The sequence below is a fragment of the Sparus aurata genome, chromosome 20 (assembly GCF_900880675.1).
Source record: "Sparus aurata chromosome 20, fSpaAur1.1, whole genome shotgun sequence".
Lineage (NCBI taxonomy): Eukaryota > Metazoa > Chordata > Actinopteri > Spariformes > Sparidae > Sparus > Sparus aurata.
This window is the reverse complement of record NC_044206.1, coordinates 21,187,618-21,211,017: the sequence shown is the minus strand read 5'-3', so window position 1 is coordinate 21,211,017 and position 23,400 is coordinate 21,187,618. Positions and strand designations below refer to the sequence as shown.

Genomic DNA, 23,400 nt, shown 5'->3' with positions numbered 1-23,400 from the left:
TTTCAATCAGGAATCCATAACACAAAACATAGAATCTATAGTGGCTGTTACTGTACTGTTTACAGTCCGTACCATTCTGTGTCGAACTACGAGCCTTTAAAGACGATCAATGCTGAGATATTGTGGACTGATTTATATTTATAGAATTCCTTAAGAGCATCAGAACTGAGGCGGCCTCGTGACTGCAGGGTCGTCTCAGCAGCACACCGGGCCTCTCTCTGCAAAACGTACGTACATACATTCAGTACAAACAGTGTGTGTTGAAACATGTAGATGTGACACTCGCACATAAAGCCTCACGAGTCACAACATAAGGATGCACATGAGAAAAGAGAAGCTCATCATAGGAGGAGCACGATGTTGGTTCAAGGTTTTCTGTGTGCAACATGTCGGGTGTGCAACTACTCTGATGACTGCATGGTGTGTGTGTGTTTGTGTGTTTACTGAGTGTGTGTGTGGTAGAAGGGGAATATATGAATGCAATCTGGTGAATAAGAGTTCAAATAAGTGAGAAAAGTTATCAGAGGACATCTCTATTTGTTTTGTAAGTGGTGGATGGACAGATGAGACTTTTAGTTATTAATGCATCAAAGTTTAATCAAACGGTACAAACAAGTGAGTGGAAACAAAACTACACATCGAGACAAACAACGTACATCTAACAGTCTTTGATGGTACAGGAAACATGAAACTAAGACAAATTCAACAAGTCTCATTATCTTAAAAAAGTGTATTATAATGAAAACAACACAACCAGTAGTAATAATAATTAAAAAGAAATCACACTTAATCATTTTGTGTCACTGTGTCATTAGATGATGACACAATCAATCCATACACACTATTTAATTAGAAAGCGGAAGTGAAGTCAAGGGTTTTGGTTTTGAGATAAAAGTTTGGGATTTATTTAACATTTAAATATAGATATAATAATAATAGTAATAATAATAATAATAATAACAATAGTAAAACAGCAAATAAACAACTGACATCTGTTGTTTACACCCTGGCAGTGTAGACGCGAAACTAAGACCTTGGACAAAATAATCCAAAACTATATACAGTTCATACATCTGTACAGAGGACAGAAGTAAACAAATGATAGATTTTCAGTTCCTTGAAATAAAAACACGATGCTGCGGGCTCTGTGGTTTCGGTCACAAACATCTGTGACGCTGACCGGCTGTTTTTTTGTTTTTTTGTCACGTGATCGCTGACAAACGACAAATAAACTAAACACTGTGACTGCTCGGGTCGTGATGCTGCATGATAGTGACGAGGGCTGAGCATCAAACCTCGAGACGAGTTTCATGTGTGAGTCACGCGTGAAACATGTCGTCAACAACAAGGAGTTAAAAACACGTGACAGCTCTGACGACTCTGTATCACCGACAAATGATTATAAACATTTTGATAACAAGGAAATTCATGAGAACAATGCTGCAAATTCAAAATTAGAGGAGCAAAAATCTAAAGTGAGATAAAAACAAAATCTCACTTTTGACATAAAAATACTTTAAAAAAAAAACAAAAAAACAAAACACTATAGAAATAATTTCCTCATTGACAGCTGAACAAGGACAAGTACATTTTGGTTAATTTGATTTGATATCCCACATGAATAAGGAAGTAGCTAAATCCAGTGATCAGATGGAGACTGAGTCACTGCAGCAAACAGAGTTGTAGTTCTCTCCAGACGTCTCACTGTTGCTAGAAAGCTTCAGCCGTTAGCGGACGCCCTGTCTGAAGGTGTAATAAAGTCAGTTTGGGATCTTGTTGCTTCGAAAGACTTGGATAAGACCAGATGAGCTGTATGGATGCATTTTATTTATTTATTTATTTATGTGTGTGTGTGTGTGTGTGAATTAATTCAGGAGAATGCTGCGATACTTTTTTGCTGTGATGCTCCAGAAATGTTTTGTGGACTATGAAAGTAGATAATGACTGAATTTTAACTTTTTGGATGAGCTTATATTTGATCAAATAATATAAATAAAAATAATATCAAACAAAGACCAATATGTTTAAAATCATATAGACACATCACACAAAAAAAAGACATTGTCAAGAAAATCAATAGGAGAAAACAAGCTAGTATTTGTGACCATCTGCAGACATAGAAGGAGGAAGACAGGCCTATCGAAGTATTTATCATGTGTAAGGTTACCTACAGTAGAAGTATCCTTGTCATTTTTCTGTAAATGCACATTATGTATATTTAACACAAATGATGCATAGTGTGCTGCATGTTTATAATCCACTCTGAAGAATCTTTAAGAATGGTTAATTGGAAACTGAAATTTGTTGGTAGAAACTGTCTCGCTGCCAAAGTAACTGCGTTCATTGGATGTTGGAGAGCAGGCCGAGAGCACTGTGACGGCAGGCGAGGACGGCGAGATGGAGCTGACCGACTGCGGCAGCAGGAGCCCACACGGGCAGCTCGAGTCATGGACTAGCCTCAAGACATCATTGCGGAAGCGCACGCCTACCAGGGCGTACAGGATAGGGTTGAGGCAGCAGCGGGTGTATGCCAGCGTGCAGGTGATGTACTGCAGCAGGAGGCTGCAGAACTGTCCCGCCATTTTACGTGACAGCACCACGGTGTACGGCAGCTGGAACACGACGAAGACCAGCACCAGAGCTACCATCAGCTTCAGCGTACGCTGACGATGCCACTGCTTCCCTCGCCGATGAGTTTGACCTCCCGACAGCACTCGAGCGATCAAAGAGTAGCATGTCACCATGACGAGGACGGACAGGCAGAAGATGCCGATGATGGCTCCGTTGGTGGCCATTTTGACTTTCCCACTATTCTGCATTCCGCAGTATGCCTGAGCGCCAGAGCCTGACACACCTGAGAAGAGGATTTCAGGCAGGCTGAGGAGCACCGCAACAAGCCACACACCTAGAGCGGCGACCGTCCCGCCTGTGAGTATCCGACTGCGCAGCCTGAGCATCTCTTGAGCTCGTGCCACCACCAGGTAGCGGTCGACGCTGATGCAGGCCAGCAGCAGGAGCCCGCTGTAAGTGTTGATAGCGTAGCATGCACGTGTGACCTTGCAAAGTGGAACCGTGAAGATCCACCCCAGGTGAGTTTCAGCGGCCTGTACCGGCAGCGTGAGGATCAGGAGGAGGTCAGCCAGCGCCAGGTGGAAAAGGAAGACGTCGGTCATGGAGCGGAGGCGAACCCAACCGTAAAGAGCAAAGGTGGCGATCACCAGGCAGTTTCCCACCACGCCGAGCAGGAAGATGATGCAGAAAACACAAGCCTGGAAGGTTTTGATGGTGGACTCCTGCTCGCCAGCTTCACACCAGCCACTGTTCAGGTAGTCCTCGTCTGTGCCGTTACTGATATTCCAAAGAGAGTAGTTATAGTCGTAGCCGTCGATGTAGGCAGACTCGTTGTCGTAGCTGTCGATGTAGGCAGACTCGTTGTCGTAGCTGTCGATGTAGGCAGACTCGTTGTCGTAGCTGCTAGTAGCCATCGCTGGTGGGGGAAATAAAGACCAGTGAGTCATTCAATCCTAAAAAAAAAAAAAAAAACCTAAAAGAACTAAACTGTGACTAAAATGCATCCCTGTAACTTCTAAATCAATGTCATAAATTGTTGTTTTTTCATCAGGATCTCGCCTGCAACAATAAATGCCGGCGCATGAGCAAAAGCAGCGATAAAATCCACGAAGATTATCTTTTACCAGACCACACGAGGGGCGATAATCCTCTGTGTTGCGACACGTAGCACAGATAAACTGACAAGACGACTTGATACGCATCTTCTTCTTATCAAATAAGGAAGTCTGAAAGATGGTAAAGTGGTCTAAAGCAACTTTTCCGATGCCACACTCTTCAAAAAATAAGACAAGAAATTGTATGACGCCAAGTTAAACAACACTTATCTTCTGTACTAATTTAAAAACAGTAAGATCTGCATCGTCCAAGGAAATTGTTACCAGAAATGGCCAACAAATTTAGTTGGAATCTACTTCTTAAATCAACGACCATTTGTCTTTTAAATCACATATCCAGCACGCTACAAAAACCTGAAGCTATTATTAGTATATTACTGGTACTGATTATGCACGTGTTGTATTTGACTTCCTGCACTTGTATTCTTCACAGGCTGAATAGCGTCTCTGAGATTCATTACAAGTACACAGTCACTGCCTGGTATGTTTCTTTTTATTTTCTATGTACTTATCTCTTCTTTTAAACTTGAAATATGGAAATAATCATCTTTGTTCTCTTTTGAAATTTGTTCTGACTTGGCCGTAATTTAGGAAAAAACAGGAAGTGACGCATCTGCAAGCAGAAGCAAAACCTCCTTGAGCAGAAATGGATAAAGAAAAAGCTCTTGTGAATGGCAAGTTCATCTTCAAAGCCCTGCCAGGTGGGTTTCTAAACGAAAACAGAGTTATTTGCATTTACTGTTGATGTGAATTGAGTTACCACCAGAGTACAACTTTCCCCCCTGGTCAAAGGCAGGCCACTGATGGTTTACAGCGGTGATGCCTGAACAACTTTACAAACTTTCTATTTACTTACTTTCTCTTTTAGCTTGAAATATGGAAATTATTGTCTTTGTTCTCTTGACATTTTTGTGATTTGCCCTCCCTCAAGTCCCAACTGAATTGGGAAATAACCTTTTGAGGTTTTCTGCACTGGTGGCATGGAACAATATACAAATTGATTTCTAACTTAAGTGCTGCTCACTGTTACTGTTGAAACTTTGTGTTGCTGCCATTCTTAGGCAGGTAAATATCACTGATTTCAGTGGAACTAATCTGGTTAAATAAAGACTACAGGAAATTAAATAAAATGAAAAACATTACATTTCATAACAGTTAATAAGCAAATTTCACCTGAAGGTGGTTGTATCAGTCTTAAAGTTCAAATACTGTTACTACTTACAAGTACATGTTCCCTACTTTTTTTTATTTTTCAAACAGGCTTCTTTACCAAGCAAAATTAGTGATTAAACTGCACATTAAAAACCCAAAATGTTGTTGTTTGACGTCCAGCGAATGAGACTCAACGCTATCTTTGTGGTGCATTTAAGGACAGCTGGGACAAATCTTATAAATGCTAACTTTAAGTTTAATAGTCTTTACATTATATTAGTATGACGTGAGCTTCAGTTGGCTTTGCACAGAAATGGCTGAGAGAAAAGTCCTTCATATGGAGACTTTTTACTTTTATATTTTAGGTACATTTCACTTTAATTTATTACTTTTACTTGAGTAAAGAAGTTGAATCAGTACCTTTTTAACACAAGTATCTGTACTTCTACTGGAGGAAAGAATGTATGGACTTGTGCCACCTGTGTAAACCTTTGGTCTTTAGTTGATTTTACACATTTAAAAAAGTCTGAAATATACGATTGAAGCCTGAAACTCAACCTAAACTAGTGCAAAAGAGACTCCTTTAACTCTTTTACAGCTAACAGCTATTAAAAACTGAAAACCAGATAAGACTTCACAATAAAAGCCTCGTCTGTGTTGATTATTATGACTCATTCCGGGACACAGCTTGCGTGAGAAGTGATGATTGTTTCTAAAACATGTATGCTAAAGATGCCAACCTGGGTTGATTTTTTTGAGCAGAATACTGAACTTCATGGCACGATATCAGGAAACACTCACTCCTCCACACAGGTTGAAAGTGAGAGATCTGCAGCTCAGTTCCTCACTTTGAATAAGACGCTGTGATATTTCAGTCATTCTGCACAGGGTTGCGTGAGATTGGCAGCAGGTCGTTGGCAGAGGGGAAATCGTGGGTAGCTTCAAGGTCCACAGATCAGTCAGTGTCGCGTGCCAACAGCCTTTATAGGCAGTTTCCAAAATCACCTTTTATCATTTCATCTTTCGCTGTGTGGCTGTTAGCTGCTCAGTCCTCTCCAAATATTAAATTATGCCCTTTTCTCTAAATATCTTTTGTTTGCACTTCTTTATTCGATGGTGGAGACAGACATTAAGGAGTTTCACGTAAAGGTAAGAGGAACAACAGTGAAGAGAGAGACATTTGTCTTGTGAGCAGAGCAGCGCTGACTGTCTGAGCGATCGGGATTTATTAGACATTTCTTTTAGTCAGAGATTACTTTAAAAAGATCGGTTCCCAAAAGCTGCAAACTTTATAGTTTATCGAAACAGGTGCTCCCGACAAACAGTGCGCTGAGAAACTATATGCGATTTTTCAAATTGTAAATTTCAACTCAAAATAGAACACGGAAATAATTCAGTCCGTAAGTTAAATGTGGACTCGGCCCAAACGGATGTTTTCCAGGTTGTGTTAAAGACAAGTTGTGTTTTGTAACTCGACACACAAGTTGAAAGGAGGAACAAATTCACAAATTTAACCACAAACATAGAATATTTGTTGGTATATTGGTCCGGCAGTTGAAGAAAAAGGAAATGTCGCCTCCAGACAGTATTCATTTCACTCATGGCAGGGTTTTGCCTTCTGATGAGCTGCAACCATAAACTGTCAGACTGTTTTGAATCATATTACGATTATAAAGTGCTTTACTGAAAAGCCCCATCACGTACGTGACGGGGCTAAAACAGGGCAATATATTACAGTTCAATTTTGAGAGATAATATAACAGAAACGCGTGAAATCATGCTTCACAACATCACGCCTTTCTCGGCTCATATTTAACTCCGTGGTCGGGTTTTCCCCTCTGTGTGGCGGCTGCAGTTTGTGTAGGGTCCTTTGTAATACTATGCCCTAAAAAAATTAATAAATATGGCAAAACTCATCCTATCGACCAAATTTTGCAACCGATACCACAGTTTACAAAAACCTGCAGTCAGCTTAAAGATGCCTGTTTAGAGTTTACTGTAAATCAATGTGAGTGCCACAAGGCTCGATTCTTGATCTGCTTGTTTTTTACAAAATCATAGTGTTACTCTGGTTAGTTTAATGCTCATCACCATGCAGATGACTGTACGTTGTATTCTGCTGGTTGCACTCGTACTCCAGCTCTGACTCATCTGTCTCTTCACTCTGCGTTTGATGCTTTCCAGATATCTCCTCTCAATCATATGTGCGCCCAAAATGCAAAAGTACAAAAATATTTGGTATTTGAAATACTTTGGTGGACGATAAAATTCAGCATTTAATCTATTGTTATTAGAGTTGGTCTTTTTTGTAAAACTGTTGTTCATTCTGGTGTCATTTCTGTACCTGAATATGGAGACATTGCATACTTTCCCACACTCCGGTCTCCACTCAAGCTGCTAAACCGAGTCTATTGTACTTTACATTATTAAAAGCTTTATTTTCAAAAATGTTAAAATTACCTTACATTTCTTCTTTCATTTAATGCACACAGAATATTTCACTTACAATGATGATCCGTGATCTGTTTCTCAAGGTATATTCTTACAACTTACATGTATTCTTACAACTTTTATATTTGTGTCTATTCATTCTTAGAACAAATCTTTGTTTTCAAAAGTGAGAAAAAATTTAAAAATAATAGAAAAAATGTAAAAAAAAAAAAAAAATGTGATTTGTCAGGAAAGTTTAGAGATGTCAGCAAACCAGATGGGAGAGAGGGGGGATGACAAATGGTTGCCGCGGCGATGGCCCAGCCTCTGTTCATGGGGTCCACACTGTATCCGGTGAGCCCCATAATTCAAATGTTTTTCATGCACATATTGACCCTTACTGTCCACCTTCCCCTCCTAACAAACCCTCCTTTCAAGGGTTACAAATTACCAGCTTGATCACGACGAATGAATTCATATAAAAATTTCTGATGTTTAAATTGTGACGCAGCAGCCATTGTTGACTTAAAGGTTTTTAAGCAGCTGTAAGACAATTATTAGGTTGTTTATGATTATTTTTGTTGACATTTAATTGTTGTCATGTGTCAGCATGTGGGAACCCACGAGCAGCTTTAAAAAATCCCCAGTGTCGCATTCCAGTATGGCCAATTTCATTTCCCCTTTTAGTCTAACGGCTTTGCAAATTGACAACATTTGATAATTTTGCCTTTTAAACACGCGTTGCTTTTCATCAGAGGAGGCTGAAGTACAGTAAGGGTTTTCTCTTGAACAGAAATCAGATAAACAATGATCAAAAATGTGAGATTTAATCCCTGTGTCAAAGTGTCAAATTTTACCATTTTATTCTCTATTCACGGTCAAACTGCAGATCGCAGGTTGTAGAATTAATTTAAGGTTGTTGCTTTGCAGTCAAATTGGATTGAAATTATTTTTTGCAGGCACAGACAGAGAGATGAAAAGTTATTTTGTAAATTTAACACAAATCACGTGAATATGAGTCATATGTGGGCTCCCACTGACCACAACCACACTGCAGACGGTTTAGTCTTTTGGCTTGATCTGTAGAAACAAAGAACTAGTGTCATGTTTAATTTAACTGAGTGATGTTATAAAAATTAACTGAATGCGTGTAAATGCATATGGATGTGAAATTATTATAAGCTCAGTCTTTTGATAAATATATTTACTGATAAGCACCTGAGCTTTTGTTATTTATGAAAATATAAAAATATAATAATCTTGAATATTATTCTATATAAATGCCTTTTGCTCTGACATTTCTTGGCTTATTAAACTCTGTATCGTACTTTTTTATTTGCTAATCTAAAAGATAATTCTTCAGATTATTTTTTTAATCCTTAATTTATTTTTAGAAAGTGGCCAGATTTTCTTAAATGACCTTACCTGAGCTGTTTGAGATGTTAAGCATGTTCCTGAGTGCTCCTCTTGTCTCTGTGGTAGAGATGTGAGCAGCTGGCACACCCTTTAATACCCCAGCCAATGAAACCCTTTTTTTTTTTTTGCTGACCCTGCCTCTGCATGATTTTTGTTTGCATCAACAGCAGTGAGTGACGGATGTGACTTTGATGCCTTTTGGTGCTCTCTTATCCCCGAGAATGACACGGTCGGTTACTTATGATCCGTCTATGATCAGATTCAATCAAGAAAAAAACGTTTCATCCAGGTCTGCAAAATTTTGCTCCCAGTCATCAGATGTATATCAGCATCACTGCAGCCACACTGCATGTGTCTGGGGCTGTCACTAGAAGTGTGATTTCAAGTTTAGTGTCACATTTTGTTCCACTCATCACATTTCTTTTGGCAAATCTAATGTATGTCCTGAAAAGAGGACACAAAAATTAAAAGAAGCACAGAGCATGTTCACAGCATCAAGCTTGAGGTTCAACATGCGGGCACACATGGGTGTAGCTGGTATCAGAACCAGTTCACAACCTTTCTTTGACTTCTTGAGGTTATACAGTTGTTTGGGGATGAGGCCACATAGGTGCCGAACTCTGGACCACATCTCAGAAGGCAAACAGTCTTTGCTGAGGGGCCACAAACAACCGCAGAGTGTTTTTGGTGACATTCTGTGGCTAAAAACTTTAAAGCTAATCTTGCATTTTGAATCTAGTTTAACCTTATTTCAGGGCTGTCGAAGTTAACAAGATAATAAGGCAGTAACCCGTTAGTTCCTCGTAACGGTGCACATTTTTGTGACGCACAATTAATGCATGCTTGTTATGACCCTTGGCTGTAGATTGGGAGATAAGGAAGTGATGCAGCAGTAACGTTCTGGGTGGCAAGCGAGAAACAAACCTCACTGAGCAGAAATGGATAAAGAAAAGGGTCTTGTGAAGTTCAACTTCAAAGTCCTGCCAGATGGTTCTCTCGACAAAAACAAAGTTATAGTCCCCCTCGTCAAAGGCAACCACAGAAAGTTTGCAACATAGACACCTGGACAACTCTACATGCAACTAACTTTCAACAGCGATACCTGAATGGGAGCAGCTAGAGACTCCTGCACGGTCAAGAGACATCACCAAAATCTGTTTGGAACATCGGCAAAACCCAGTGGGATTCAACTGGTAATAGAAACACAAATCTGCACTCCACTGTTTGACTGGGCGCCACCCAAAGTGCCACTGGAGAAGGCCAAAGAGAGACCAACAATCATTCACGGTCGGGTTCAGGGTAACCAATAAACCTAACCCGCATGTCTCCAGTTAGCAACGGGTAAAACCACAACACCCACAAACAACCAACACAACCTTTTCTTCAGCACTGACAGCTAGATCATCGTCAGACCGTCACATCAGGATTTGTGATCAACAGATTGCTGGTTTTATGCACTTTACATTTTCAAATTATTCTTTAAGTGCATCTTATAGGCTTGAGTATTATCCAAAATTTTATATCAGTAAATTGTCCTGACCAAATGTAACGATAGGCGATGTTTTCGTCGTTGCAAGTCCAGCAGAGTGAACTGCGCTGGGTGATGGACTCTGGTGAGATTGCCAACATTTGGTGTGTTGACACTTGCTCAAGGCAAAGACGACATGCAGCCACATGAAATCTCCTGTTTCTGCTGCTTTAAACCTGAAATGCTGCCAAAGTGGTGACCTGGATGTCTTAAAGTCTAAGACTAGTATGTTATAGCGCCGCGTGCACACCGCTACGCCGGGTCAATCAACTTGTATTCACCTCCCAGATATCGGTTGCGTCCGAAATTCCATACTATACACTACATACTCAATATGTGTACTATCGTTCAACATACTTTTGCGTGAATAACAGTAGTATGCATCTTTTCAGACGCACTGCTTAGCGCGGAAGTCACACACTTCCTGAGAGCCTCTTGCTGGTTGGATTGGAGACGCGTAACCGTGGTAACCTGTGTCAAACTCACCTCTACCGGCAATCTGCAATAATACTCTAAACATGTTTTATTTGGCTTTTTTATATATATATATATATATATATATATATATATATATATATATATATATATATATATATATATATATATATATATATATATATATGTATGTATAAGGTTTCACTTATGATGACACACTGTTGTGGCTGTAATGTTAACTGAGTTAAAGGTACAATATGTTAGAAATCTAAAGCAACTGGTTGTAAAATCATCCTAATATGTCACAGAGACTCAGGAATAATGTTCATATAACATACTAAACTCACCAACAACAACAGTACAGCCAAAATATTCGCATTAAAAAAAATCTTTTGCAGACTGCAAATCATGTTGATGTTTTGAAATCATGTTTTGGCATGTGGCGCCACCCACCGCCGTCTACAAATTATTGCAGTCAGTAGAGTCTCAGCTGCCGAGCAACCACAGGTTGCCAGTTACGACTGAACTACAATGGCGGAGGCAACGAAATCTCAAAGACCTCGTTATGAATCACAAAAATGCCACGATAAAATTCAAGGCAAAGCGAGGGTCTGTATAGGAGATGCATTTGAACGGTGGAGACAGTTGAAAGCTGAGCGGAATTTGAAAACGGATGCAGAATTGGCTACTCTTCTCCTTAACAGGTAAGTTAAGCTAGGCTAACTAAGTTAGCATCATAGCTTGACGGGATGGACATTTCGAATACTTTGAACTGTTGAGTAATAACGTTATTCATTTCGATCATAGAAACAAACATTAGCAGCACAGCTAACGCTAGCAGCATTAGCACTGTCCTGGTACGGGGGTCCGGTCTCCAGCGTGCTGCTGTCCACTCGATGTCCAGTCGATGTCCAGTCGATGTCCAGCTGCTGTCAGCGCGTTTGCTAGCAGCGGCTGGACAATACGAATCTTACATTTGATACTTATTAGAATTCCAAATATCCAAATTCGAGTCCTCTTTAGGTCTTTGCATGAATATCGCTATAAACTATATAACGTTACAAAAGGGGAGGCAAAAATGAAGGACAGTTCTGTCAAATATCATGCATAACATTATTCCATCTGATATGTCCATCCCTAGTCAACAGCTAACGTTACCATAACTAATAATACATCTTGATCTTTACTGAGAGAACAGAATTGTGTGTCCGCTCTGGCAACCTCGAGTCTGGAGGGGAGGGGGTGGAGGGGGAGGCGGATACGACTCGCCGCAGTATTTTGAATTTGAGAGTAGTAACCGTTTTTGGCCACATTCTTGCATATGGCGCCTTTAACTAAGGAGCTAATGTTAATTAAACGGCTACCGTTAGAAACTTAAACTGAAACGTTATAATGTTAGACGTTACACCAGAGCTGCATTGGTCGCTGTCCGCCATTGTCTGTTGTGTTGTTGTTGTCACCGCTGCATTGCATTGTGGGATATTTATGCCGGCATAGTGTCCAGTGCTTGCATACTGTAATGTTTACTGGAAATAGTATGCACCTCACGTACTGTTGGGTTCATACTAAGGTTTCGGACATACTAAAACATCTCACATACTGTTTTAGCATACTCATTAGCATGTTAATAAGGAACTTCGGACGCAGTCATGTGTGTCCTCCGCCGCGACAATTTTCTTTTCAAAATAAAAAAGCCATATCAGCTGTTTAATATTGGACACAAAAACTTTTTGTTTTAGTTCATGCTTTGAAAATCAAATCGTTATAAATTTCCCAGACATTGTTAGCAGCTGATTAAATCACAATGGGTTGATGGATACTAGATTTTTTCTGCTTTGACTCTGTGCCCGTGTGTGTGTGTGGGCGGTGAAGACGTGGGTTTGAATTTGTGTAATTAACCCCGTTGCACTAATACACGGTGCAGACGTGTAGTGTTATCACTGCAGAGACGTTAACAGCGATGAGCAAAAACCACAATGTTTGCCTCAAGCGTTGGCACCAGACCATGTGAAAAATATGCAGTGGGTCGATGAACTGCTGTTGCTTATGAGAACTGTTTGTCACGTAGACAGCTGGGCTGAGGTGTTTACGATTATTGATCTTGTGTGGTTTTGTTAACCTTACCCTCCATGCTTGTTTTTGAGTGTGGTTCCTCTTATCCGATGTGAAAGCAGTGACCCACTATTCAACCTGCCAACACAGCATCCAGGATGTATAGCGATTGGTTCCTTGGCGTTAAGGCTACCGTTCTGTGAAACTAGGTCACCTCCCGCTCACATCGAGCTTTTCTTTTGCTTTTTTAACGTAACTTTTTCTTTTCTATAGAACAACAAATGGGAATTTAAATTGGAAGGACATCTATCATGAATAAACATTTATATTTGCATTAGATGCTCTCAAGTATGAAATGGGAACTGAATGAAGAAACAAATTAGATTAGCTAAAATAACTCAGACACATTGTCTGTTGGTTTGACCATTAAGAAACGTGCATCCAGCAGGTCAAATTAAGGGCACGTTGTAAAGGCACACTGATCGAGCTTGTTTAACAGAGAATGTGTCAACCTGTTGTTCTAATTACGTAGAATATTGACTTGAACGTACCTAAACCACAACTGATTTTGAAAGTATTGATTGCAACAATTGTTGTTGTAGAATTGTTCCTGAAAGCTTAAGACAACATGTTCAGGACTTCCCCTTCTGCTGACATTAAGATGTTTATTTTTACAGCAGGTGCGACACGTTGACGTAATTGACTTCATCGATTACGTAAATATGTCGATTTACATAATTGCTCAAAGGATTTCGGCAGTATTGCCGCCATGCTCGAGCTCTTGAAGCAGAACCATCCCAGGGCAGCAGGAGTCACATTGGATCCGACAGTGTTGCAAAACGCCGCAGGTTGTTGCGGGGGTGTGGGAGTCACTCCATGGTCTGTGTGTGTGACGTGTTGGGATCCATCATCATCATTACTCTGTTTTTAACTGAGGGGACAAGAGCGATCCAAAGTGAAACTTACACCGTGCTACACAGGGAGATGTCTGTTGTGTTCCCTCTGTAGTGTTTATCAATGCTTAGTAACATGCCCTCCTGATCGCCCCGTTTATGTGATTGGCGACCGCAGCTTGACTTCCGGCTGCATTTCCCCGAAAGTTGAATCAACTTAAATTCTTCTGCTGCAGCCGGCTGCATTTTTTTTTTTTTTGCAGCACCACCTGCAGCATGCACTGCCGTAACCAAAACAGAGTACCCTCATTACATGAACAGGAAACCTGCGATTTCGTCACAATGTCAGATCCAATGTGAATATTAGTCCTGTTTACTCTCTGCCCTCTCCTAAATATAATATATATTAGGATTACACAGATTACCAGTTAAGATCGGGCTACTTTTTGGTTTGTGAATAATACCCTGCAGTGCGTACTTTGTCATATTTGTTTGTTGATGATTGAAGAAAATATCGAAATATTAATGACAAGTTCGAAAGTGTTATTTATGTTGGCATTGTTACATTAATAGTTACAATGAAAATAGTAAAGTAAAAAAAAAAAAAATAGTAATAATAAAAAAGATTGATAGATTAGATTTTGCAGCCCTAGTTTTTTCATGCCTAATATGGCACAATCTGAAATAGATTTCTGGGTTGTATATCATGTTTTTTTTCACACTTCAACTCAAAACATTATTATTGATTTACAGACAACAACCTGCTATTAATGAGAATTAAAACATTTAAAAAATGCTTAATAAGTGTCGGCTTAATTTCTTATTTTAGATATTGTGGATTCACTGTCTCTTCAGTTTTCAGATGTTATATTTCTGTATCATTCTGATTAAATTTAATTTAGTTTTTTTAATTTTTTTTTTATCTTTTTGCCCAAATATTTATAACAAATATATTTACAACATATTTATAATAAGTTGCTATAGAAAGTTAATTTCCGGTATTACATTATGTAGCATAATTAAAAAAAAATCTCATTATTATGATCATGTAGTAGTAGCAATCGAGTAAATCAACAATTTCAATTAATCAATTAATTGAAAGCTGCAGCTAATTATTATTTCTATCATTTTTTATTGACGAATGGATTAATTGACTAACTGTTTCAGCTCTGACTGAGTGGTGTGCATGTAAAACAATTGTAGTCAGTTTTTAAATTAGCCTGTACAGAGCTGAGCATGCGCGACTATGTTTATCACTTCCTCGGCCGCGAGCTAAAGCTTTTTAATCTTTTGTTATCTATCTGTAACCAGGCCAAGGTCCAGATCTGGCAGGGCATTTTCAATTAACTGTTTCCATATTTAAAATAAAACTGAAATTAAATCCACTTTCACAGGTTTATCATTAGTTACTCAGTGTGTGTGTGTGTGTGTGTGTGTGTGTGAGATGGATGCAGGGTCACTGTTTCACACGTTTTCGATGGATATTATGATTAACACGTAGTGGAGTTGATATATTTTGCATCACAACTCTTGTTTTCAATGACAAAACTATTAAAATTATGGTGCGACATTTGCTGGAGTCTGTGCCGAACAAACAAAAATATTCTTCTGCACATGTCACATGACCTGAGTCATACACTTTGGACTTTACTTCACATCCGTACAATCTAGCGTCGTCCAATAAAACAGTTCATAAAGTGGTACAATTTAACGTCATTTCAATTTTGTTTCAGATGCAATTAATTTTTTCATGTTACCTGCTCGCACACAAACACCTTTCATCAGAGAGCAGCTCCTCGGTCAGTCTAATCTTCACACTGTCTGACTGAATATCTGGAACAAGAAACTCTGAAGGTGTGAAGATAGACTGGATGTTCAGGAAGAGATGGTGCAAAAATAAAATGAGGTTAAGATTAAGTGGATTAGGCGACAGCAGTATTTAGAACAAAAGGACAAATCTGAATGACCAGCAGCTCTTTTTAACCACTGGAGGGCGAATTAAAACCAGTTTTAATTATCATTGACGGTGCAGCCATTGTTGTTGGCAAGACATGTTCATTACTACACATTCATTTATGACCTATAGGGTTTTGTGGGTGCTCTTTACTTGTTATATCTGTGGGCTGAGCTGTTATAAGATAAGCGGCAAGTTTCTGGAACTGGTCTTAGTTTGAAGAAGTCTGAGGAAGTTACAAATATCTGTAATCTTGAGGGAAAGTGTTGTATAAACAGTAACTGCAGGAGAACTTAAAGTAAACTTTTTAGTAATTTTATTGTGAACTGGAACTATCAGATCAAAAATGTAAAAGATTAATTCTGAGCAGACTATTGATGACAGCTTCCATCACTCCACAGTTTTAACACTTCAGTGGTGCAGATTTATTTCAGTCACCATCAATAAAGTACTGAGGCTTCATACACAGCCCAGGAGTTGGACTGTAACTCATCATAGAATGATGATTTTTGTCAGTGAATAAACGTTCAACTCCTCAAAAACCCTGGGCCAAGTTTGTGCATCTTGCTTGCATGCTGATGAAATGTGGCTGCCACGGAATAAGCCTTTAAAGGAACAGTACACACAAAAATAAAGTCATTATCTATTTGCTACCATGCTGATGGAAAGTCAGGTTAAAAAAACAACAACAACAACAATGACAACAGCTAAAAAAGAGTCCTGTGCAGCTCACCCAACTCTGCCCCTGGATTTATTCATTTTAACTTTCAACTTATGAAGGGTGTAATTACATTTTCAAATCAAGTTGGGCTCTCAGGGGCCTCAAAAACCTGCAATTAAATTGGATGAGCCTTCTTTTTTTGCTGTTGTTTTTGGGTGAATTGCTCCTTTAAGGTGGACCCGCTCCTTCTCATGTGAGTCACACACCAGATTTAGCTGCTTCTCCGAATTCCATATTTCAGTAAATGTATTTTCCTTCTTATTCCTCATTAAAATGCTCTTCCATAAAGGGTACATTTAGCACATACACACATGCATTAGTCTGTGCTGGTTAATTTGGTCATACAGGTCGTGTGATACGTACAGTAAAGTTGTTTGTGTACCTCACCCGCAGTGTGAGTCACTCTGTCGTGAGTCAGGCCTCCGGCAGTCTTTCTTTAACAGGACCAGTGGAGGAAATGTCTCTTCAAAGGTGACAAAGAAATCTGACCGTAACTGGAAATGTGATTACTGGCTTCAGTTACAACACATTTCCGTGTGAAAGATAAAATATATCTATATACACAAAAAACTCATACAAAAAACTGTTTATCCGGGTTCCTTAGATGTTGTGTACAACCATGAAATACAAGTTATACAATATTCAAAGCTGCTACGAAAAACATAAAAATTAAGTGTTTTTTACTGCAAGAACTCATCGTCACTTTTATCTTTCAGTCCGACAAACTGCGACATCTCTGCGTCTTCACGCAGAAACAGCAGCCGGTGTAGTTACAGTATCATGGCTGAGATCATGTGGCTGCAACATGCCCCTGATTTGCTTTTCAGAAAAATTCAAAAAATGTCCCTAAATGTCTTTCCACATGCGGCGAGGCGACCCCCCGAATGCCAGAAGAGTTTCCTGTCTGAAGCGATTACAAAAAAGCTGACATCCTGCACGCTGAAAAACACAAAGTACAGGAAACTGCTTTTAAACATAGTAGTCGGTGTGTGAGTGGCACACGCATGCATAGTTTCCTCAATTTCACAGACACACACACACAATAAAAAAAAAAAATGTTGTTGAGTATTTTATGTGTGCGTGTGTGTGCTGACTGCTGGCCTGCGTGCGCTCCAAAGTGTCCGAGCTCCCTGCGAGCCTAATGAGATATTGTTTATGTGTTTTGGAAGCTTCGCTATCTTTCATGCTGCACGAGCTTCCTGATTCCAGCCACCTTCCCCGTCATAAATGAGGGAGGAAATTCCTTAAGAGAGTTTTCAACAGCTATGTGAGGAAGAGCAGGATCCCGGGGGCTGTGCTGCCGCCGACATCAGGGCAGTCCCAGTCCAATTAGGAGATTTAAGTACTATCATGTATTTATGTCAGTCGGACATACCAGCACTTCCCCTAATTACCTCCTGACAGACTAATGTGGAGGTAAACTCCGTATGAAACTGGTCGGTAGTAAACTCTATGTAAATCAGTGTGTGATGAACGTCGGAGAGTTAAAGCGAGTTTCATCTCAGTGTTTTGATGTTTTACTCCCACCACTCTCAGAGTGTAGTTCTCAGCCACAGCAGAGAGATACTCTCAGAAGAAAAAGCCGCAGAAATCCTCTGAACATCACCTGCTCAGCAGCAAACACTCACGGACGGCCGTCAGACTTTTTGGATTTTGTTCGCCGACGTTCCAAAACTGTCCTGAAAAAACACATTCAGCCCATCCTGAAGTTATTAAAACCGTCCCAAAATGATTTATCTCTTTATTACTTTCTATTAATCATGTACCAACCCTAACTTATTTACTGTACTAACTGTACTGTGTCTTTTATTAAATGAGATACTCCTAAGCATCCTACTGGACTATGCACACATTGTTATAAACTGTAAAAAAAACCTCTAATAAACTGTAATTAACTGAAAACTTGCTGAAGGGAACTAGGGGATGAAAGAATCCAGTGGCCATGTTTTTAGAGGTGCATGCTGGGTACAACCTTATTATTCAAATTGGTAACAAAAGCTGCAATGAACCTGTATGAAAATCATGACTTGCGGTCATGGTTGGTTGGCTTACTGATAACTGAATTTTTTAACTGAAGTTTATCGGGTCGTCCTTAACACACATTTCAGACCACACACTTTAACCCCTGTCTGAATGTGCAAAATTGACAGCTGCTTACTAAGATGTTTGCCGTATCAGCTTTACAAGATGACAATATCTTGAGCTGCCCCTCGGTTTGCCAAAAATATTCATCAACGGTATGTCTGGACTGATGACCGGAGAATCCTTTTAAAGTATATCATTTTTTGATCATATCAAGAAAATCTGTACATCTTATTGACGCTGCCTGTGATTATATACAGTCCAAAACATTGTTTTGCAATGTGGGTTTCAGGGAAATTACATTTAACCAAATAACAATGATGATGAGAAGCTATCAGCTGTTTGAGAATGTGATAATAAAGCTGTGAGTTTGCATTTATTCCTCCTCTCATCCCTCTGTTTTTATTTCCAACTTCAATTCTCTTCTGTCCTTTTCGATCTGCTCATCAGGCATTTCTCAGCATCACAGGAACACAAGCGTGCACACACGCAGCAGTCGGCAGTGGGAGATAAAGAGGGGCTGGGCTTGTCCCTGAACACACTCGGCACTCAGACCTCGAGCTTCATAATGGCTCCTCAGGTCAGCGGCTGGCCTCGGAGGTTGCTGCTGCTCCCATCAACTCTCCCCGCCATGATCCTGTACCTGCTCTGCACCGCTCTGATCCTCCGTACGTATCCCACCTCGCACATTTTTCATTTTAACGCACAAATATTTTTTTTTTTATCTCTTAGTATTTCCTGTTTTTTTGAGTTTGCTGCATATTTCCACGAGAGTCCATTGTCCTGCCTGTGTTAGGGATTGATCAGGGGAAGAAGGTGGATGAGGCATTTTTATTTATTTCTTTTTACTTTTAAGAGCAGCCAGCCAAAAAGACGTCTGCTCGTGAGAGTCTTTGATAACGCTGTGGACTTTTCTTGTTTCGTGTGATGTCAAATGGCTTTTACTGAATCTGTGTAAGCAGGTGTTGTGGATTCACACACAGTCAACGCGACGGGGGAGGAGCTGAGCACAGAAGAGAGGAACCAGACATTCACTACGCAAAACAGTAAGGCATTTTATTTCACTTTTTTTTTTTTAGAGTATGAATAGCAACTTATTATCTTCTGTCAGTTAATCTGCTGATTAATATTATGATGGTAGTGTCTACATCACTATCACTTATTCATATGTTAAAATGTTGAAACTGATGGAAAAAACAGGCAAAGGATTTGTTGCCATTCTTTCTTTTTTTTACAAAGACAACCTGGCAACCTTTCTTGTTTAACCCCTTTAATCTATGGCTCTAACAGGGAGGTAGCGCTTTAAATTTAAAGTTTAAAGTGACGGTTTTTAAAGGGTCATACGTAGACTAGACTACTGTACTGCCCTTTATGCTGGTGCTAGCCCGGCCTCCATCTTTCCGTCTTTAAACTGGCTCGCTGTACGCTTTAAGAGTGATTCCAAGATTTTCACGTTTGCCTACAAATCGTTGAATGGACCACCTCCAACTTATCTCTCTGCCGCTGTACTACCGCATGTTCCAAATGGTGCTTTTTGTTGTCCCCGGATTAAAGGTTGAAGCACAGGGGAGATCGTGCAGTCGCGGCCGCTAACGAGAAAATAACCATTGTTGGCCGTTTTTTAAATCCCATCTCAAAAAACATCTTTATTTCATGTCTTTTGGTTCACTATGAGGGTTGCCTTTCTAGCTCTTATAACCTTTGTGTTCTATTATTGGATTATTGTAAGTCTGTTTGATGACCTTCGGCGCTGAACACAATGGCTTTGCTATCTTTCTCAAGAAATCCCCCCCGCTTCCTATTTAATAAGAATTTGCCGGCATTGCGTGGATGTGACATTACTCACTCGCCAAACATTCCGAATATTGCTCAGTGAATTTTACATTTTTTTTGCCCGCAGGTACGACAGATCCCTTCAACGGGACATCCAGTTCGCACAGAGACAAAAACAGTCAGACTGAGAATCGGCTGCCGAACAACCAAACATCTGCTGTTATCACCGAGGACGATGGTGAGTGTTTTCTTCTTACTTGCAGGAGGGAAGGAAACTCCAGTCCTTATCAGTCCCCTTTAAATTTCCTGTGCTTCAGTAACTGTATGAAACATTACTATGTGCTGTGGTATCGGGGATCTAGTTTCGCTTTCGGGCAAAAGCCGAGATAAAGCAACATGCGCTGCCGGGCTTCTGAATGAGCTCATAACTTTATGAAAAGGAGGGGGGGGGGGATTCAAAGAGCCTGCAGACTGAATAAATCAGCATATCACAGGTAGTTTCTGAAGTTCATCGATTTAACACAGCAAGACAATCAGAACACTGCGATTTAACGATGTTAACTTGCTCGTTTCTGTTAGTCTGAGTGTGTAAGAAGTGTCTTTTCTTCTTTGCCTTGCAGAGAATTTTCAAGACCAGGAATATTACTTCCCGAACCAACGTTGTCTTCAGCACCTCCTGAAAAACCTTAGTCACGATTACTGCGGTGCACCTTTTCACTTAGCAATGCAGTCAATTAGCACAGAAAAGTGGTGCGTTCTGGAAAATGTCATCAGGTGAGTACCTACAGAATACAGAATCTACAGGGTTGATTTCCTTTGTATAAAACATCTACTTTCAATTTATTCTTGGTTTCACACACTAAAATGTCCCCACCAAGAAACCCAACTGGGGCCAGACATAATAATGCTTAATGGAAAAATAGTTTAACGACAAATGCCCAACACTGAGAAAATGCATATAGTCATAGTTTAGGACAGTGAAGGGGTCCCTGCTTGCCTTGGCTCCTGGGGTCCACACGGGATCTTGACGTCTTTTAAAAAACACATGACGGAGCCACACTGTCGCCGCTGTTCCTCCATTAGCAGTAACACACACGTCAGAATATCTGACTCGGTCCCACATGCACCATCCTGCCGCGACAATCGCTAGCCAGAGCGCCAAATGTGTGTTACTCCGCTGCTTAAAATAGTCCCCAACAAATACACTGAGCAACGCTCACAGCGTCTTGTTAAAGAATGAAAGGAAGAATGGAAAATGCATTGTCTTTTCATGACACGTTGACAATTGTAAAAAACAAAGAACAAAACGTAGAACAACACCAGTCTTATCTTTAAGCAGCAGTCAGTGTTCATATTGTCAAAAGCTGAGTGTGTGTGAGGGTTTGTAATGACTGCAAGTGGCAGTGGGAAATGTCCATCAACAAGACTGGGTACACAGCGGCGCCCTGAGTGCTGAGTATATACGCTCGCTTTACATTCTCACAGGAAATAGTTTGACCACAGCACTCTCTGTTTTACTTACAGGTAGATGTGCAGCACAAAGTGGGTTATCCAGTTTCACAAAAACAACTCAGGAAATTAGATCAATTCATCATAAAACACCGTATAAAATATTGTGCAGTGTTCAAAGATGTCTAATAAAACTGTTTTTTTTTTTTTTTTAATAATGGGCCAATAATTTGAAAGGTTCCATTGTGTGTTCATGGTTAATAAATCCACTGGATCTCGATCTGTTTCAGACCGTACAACGAAATGACGATCTGTTTGGAGGAATTGTCTCGGGTGCTCGGATGTTTTTACCCAAACCCCGACATTCAGGACTTCTTCATCTACATCCACTCTCTGTACTTCCATGAGTGTTCTAGTGCTGATCCTCTAGAAACGGATGCTCCACGCAGCCTGGTGATCGTCCTCACTGTGATCCCCGTCACTATCATCCCCGTGCTGGTTTATGTGGTGGTTAGGAAAAGTAAATTCCAAGATTGAGTCGTGTTCGGCACCACGATCACACTTCATGTGTGTTCAATGTGTTTTTCTGAGTGTATTTTAAAGGAACAGTTTCACTTTTTCATAATTACAATGAATTTCATTCTAAAGCCAGAGGCTGGTTAGCTTAGCACAACGACTGGAAAAAGAGGGAAACAGCTAGCTTGACTCTGTCTGAAGTTAACAAGCACTCGCATAAGCGGCATTAGTTTGCCCCTGTTTCCAGTTATTATGCTAAGCTAAGCTAACCCTCTGCTGACTGTAGCTTCATATTTACAGAACACATATGAGTGGCATCAATCAATTGTAAGAATTGTCCACCATGAATTCATGATCCCAAAAAATAGCAGCAGTAACTGCTATTCATGCTAACTCTTTTCAGACATTGACTGTAGCTACTGTTAGCTTGTTAGCTCAGTTAGCCGTGCAGCTAGCCGGACTAAAAGGTGAAAGAGGAGGAGAAAGAGGTTTCTTTAGGCTCAGGGCTAGCTGATAAGCATGCTTACTTAAATATATTTTTCTTCAACACAAGACGTTACGTCATTCTGTTGACAATTTTTTGCACATTTTTGAATGTTTTCAGCTAAAATAATTTAATACTGCACCTTTGATACAATATGTACTTACGAATACATCCAATGCAGTTAGAGCCTTTCCTTTAAATGGAGCTCGGTTTGTGCACGGTGGCTTTGTCATGTTGAAACAAGACAAGTGACAACAGGAGCGTGCCTATGTTCCCACATTTCTATGATAATTTTTTCAAAATTAGGCCCTATGTTCCCACATTTCCTTTTTCATTAATTTACCCTAACCCTAACCAATTACTCACTCATTCATTCATTCATTCATTCATTTACTATAAAGTGCATCCAAAAAATCTTGTGGGAGGATCGGACTTAAATTGAAGGAAATGTAGGAACACAAGACCTACAAATGTGGGAACATAGGATTTAATTTAAAGAAAAATCTTAGAAATGTGGGAACATAGGGCTGACCCTGAGACAATGACAAACTGTTGGAACAGTAATGCTGATTAAAATATCATTGCTGAAGCATTAATATTACTCTGAATGTGAACATTGAAAATCAGATCGTTAAGCTCTTATATACTGTATCTGTACATGTTTTCATTAAATAAAGTCTGTAATATGTTGTGTGTGTTGTGTTCATTTCACATGTGAGCCGGCATGTTTGTCATGACGTTATGAGCATAACAGAGGAATGAGAATTGGAAATGTTTGGAATTTAATTCCCTTTATGTGTTTTTATTTTCACCCCTAAAGGTGCGCTGT

At 39.9% G+C, this 23,400-nt stretch overlaps 2 protein-coding genes across 3 annotated transcripts; one reads left to right on the top strand and one right to left on the bottom strand.

Moving 5' to 3' along the window:
• Positions 1-576: 576 nt before the first annotated feature.
• On the bottom strand, positions 577-8,721 carry ccr10 (chemokine (C-C motif) receptor 10). Its single transcript, XM_030399285.1, has 2 exons — positions 8,694-8,721; positions 577-3,487 (listed from the first exon to the last, which is right to left on the bottom strand). Exons 1-2 carry the CDS (start codon positions 8,716-8,718, stop codon positions 2,274-2,276), a joined length of 1,239 nt encoding a protein of 412 aa, XP_030255145.1. The 5' UTR covers positions 8,719-8,721; the 3' UTR covers positions 577-2,273.
• On the top strand, positions 3,189-23,262 carry LOC115570658 (receptor activity-modifying protein 1). Of its 2 annotated transcripts, XM_030399286.1 has the most exons (8): positions 3,189-3,326; positions 4,120-4,167; positions 4,278-4,387; positions 18,800-19,017; positions 19,312-19,395; positions 20,250-20,360; positions 20,743-20,896; positions 21,862-23,262. In XM_030399286.1, the coding sequence occupies exons 4-8, from the start codon at positions 18,918-18,920 to the stop codon at positions 22,106-22,108; spliced, it is 696 nt and encodes a 231-aa protein (XP_030255146.1). In that variant the 5' UTR covers positions 3,189-3,326; positions 4,120-4,167; positions 4,278-4,387; positions 18,800-18,917; the 3' UTR covers positions 22,109-23,262. The 2 variants fall into 2 exon arrangements, with proteins under 2 accessions (XP_030255146.1, XP_030255147.1); XM_030399287.1 differs by lacking the exons at positions 3,189-3,326; positions 4,120-4,167; positions 4,278-4,387 and adding an exon at positions 5,919-5,987.
• The last annotated feature ends 138 nt before the right edge of the window (positions 23,263-23,400 follow it).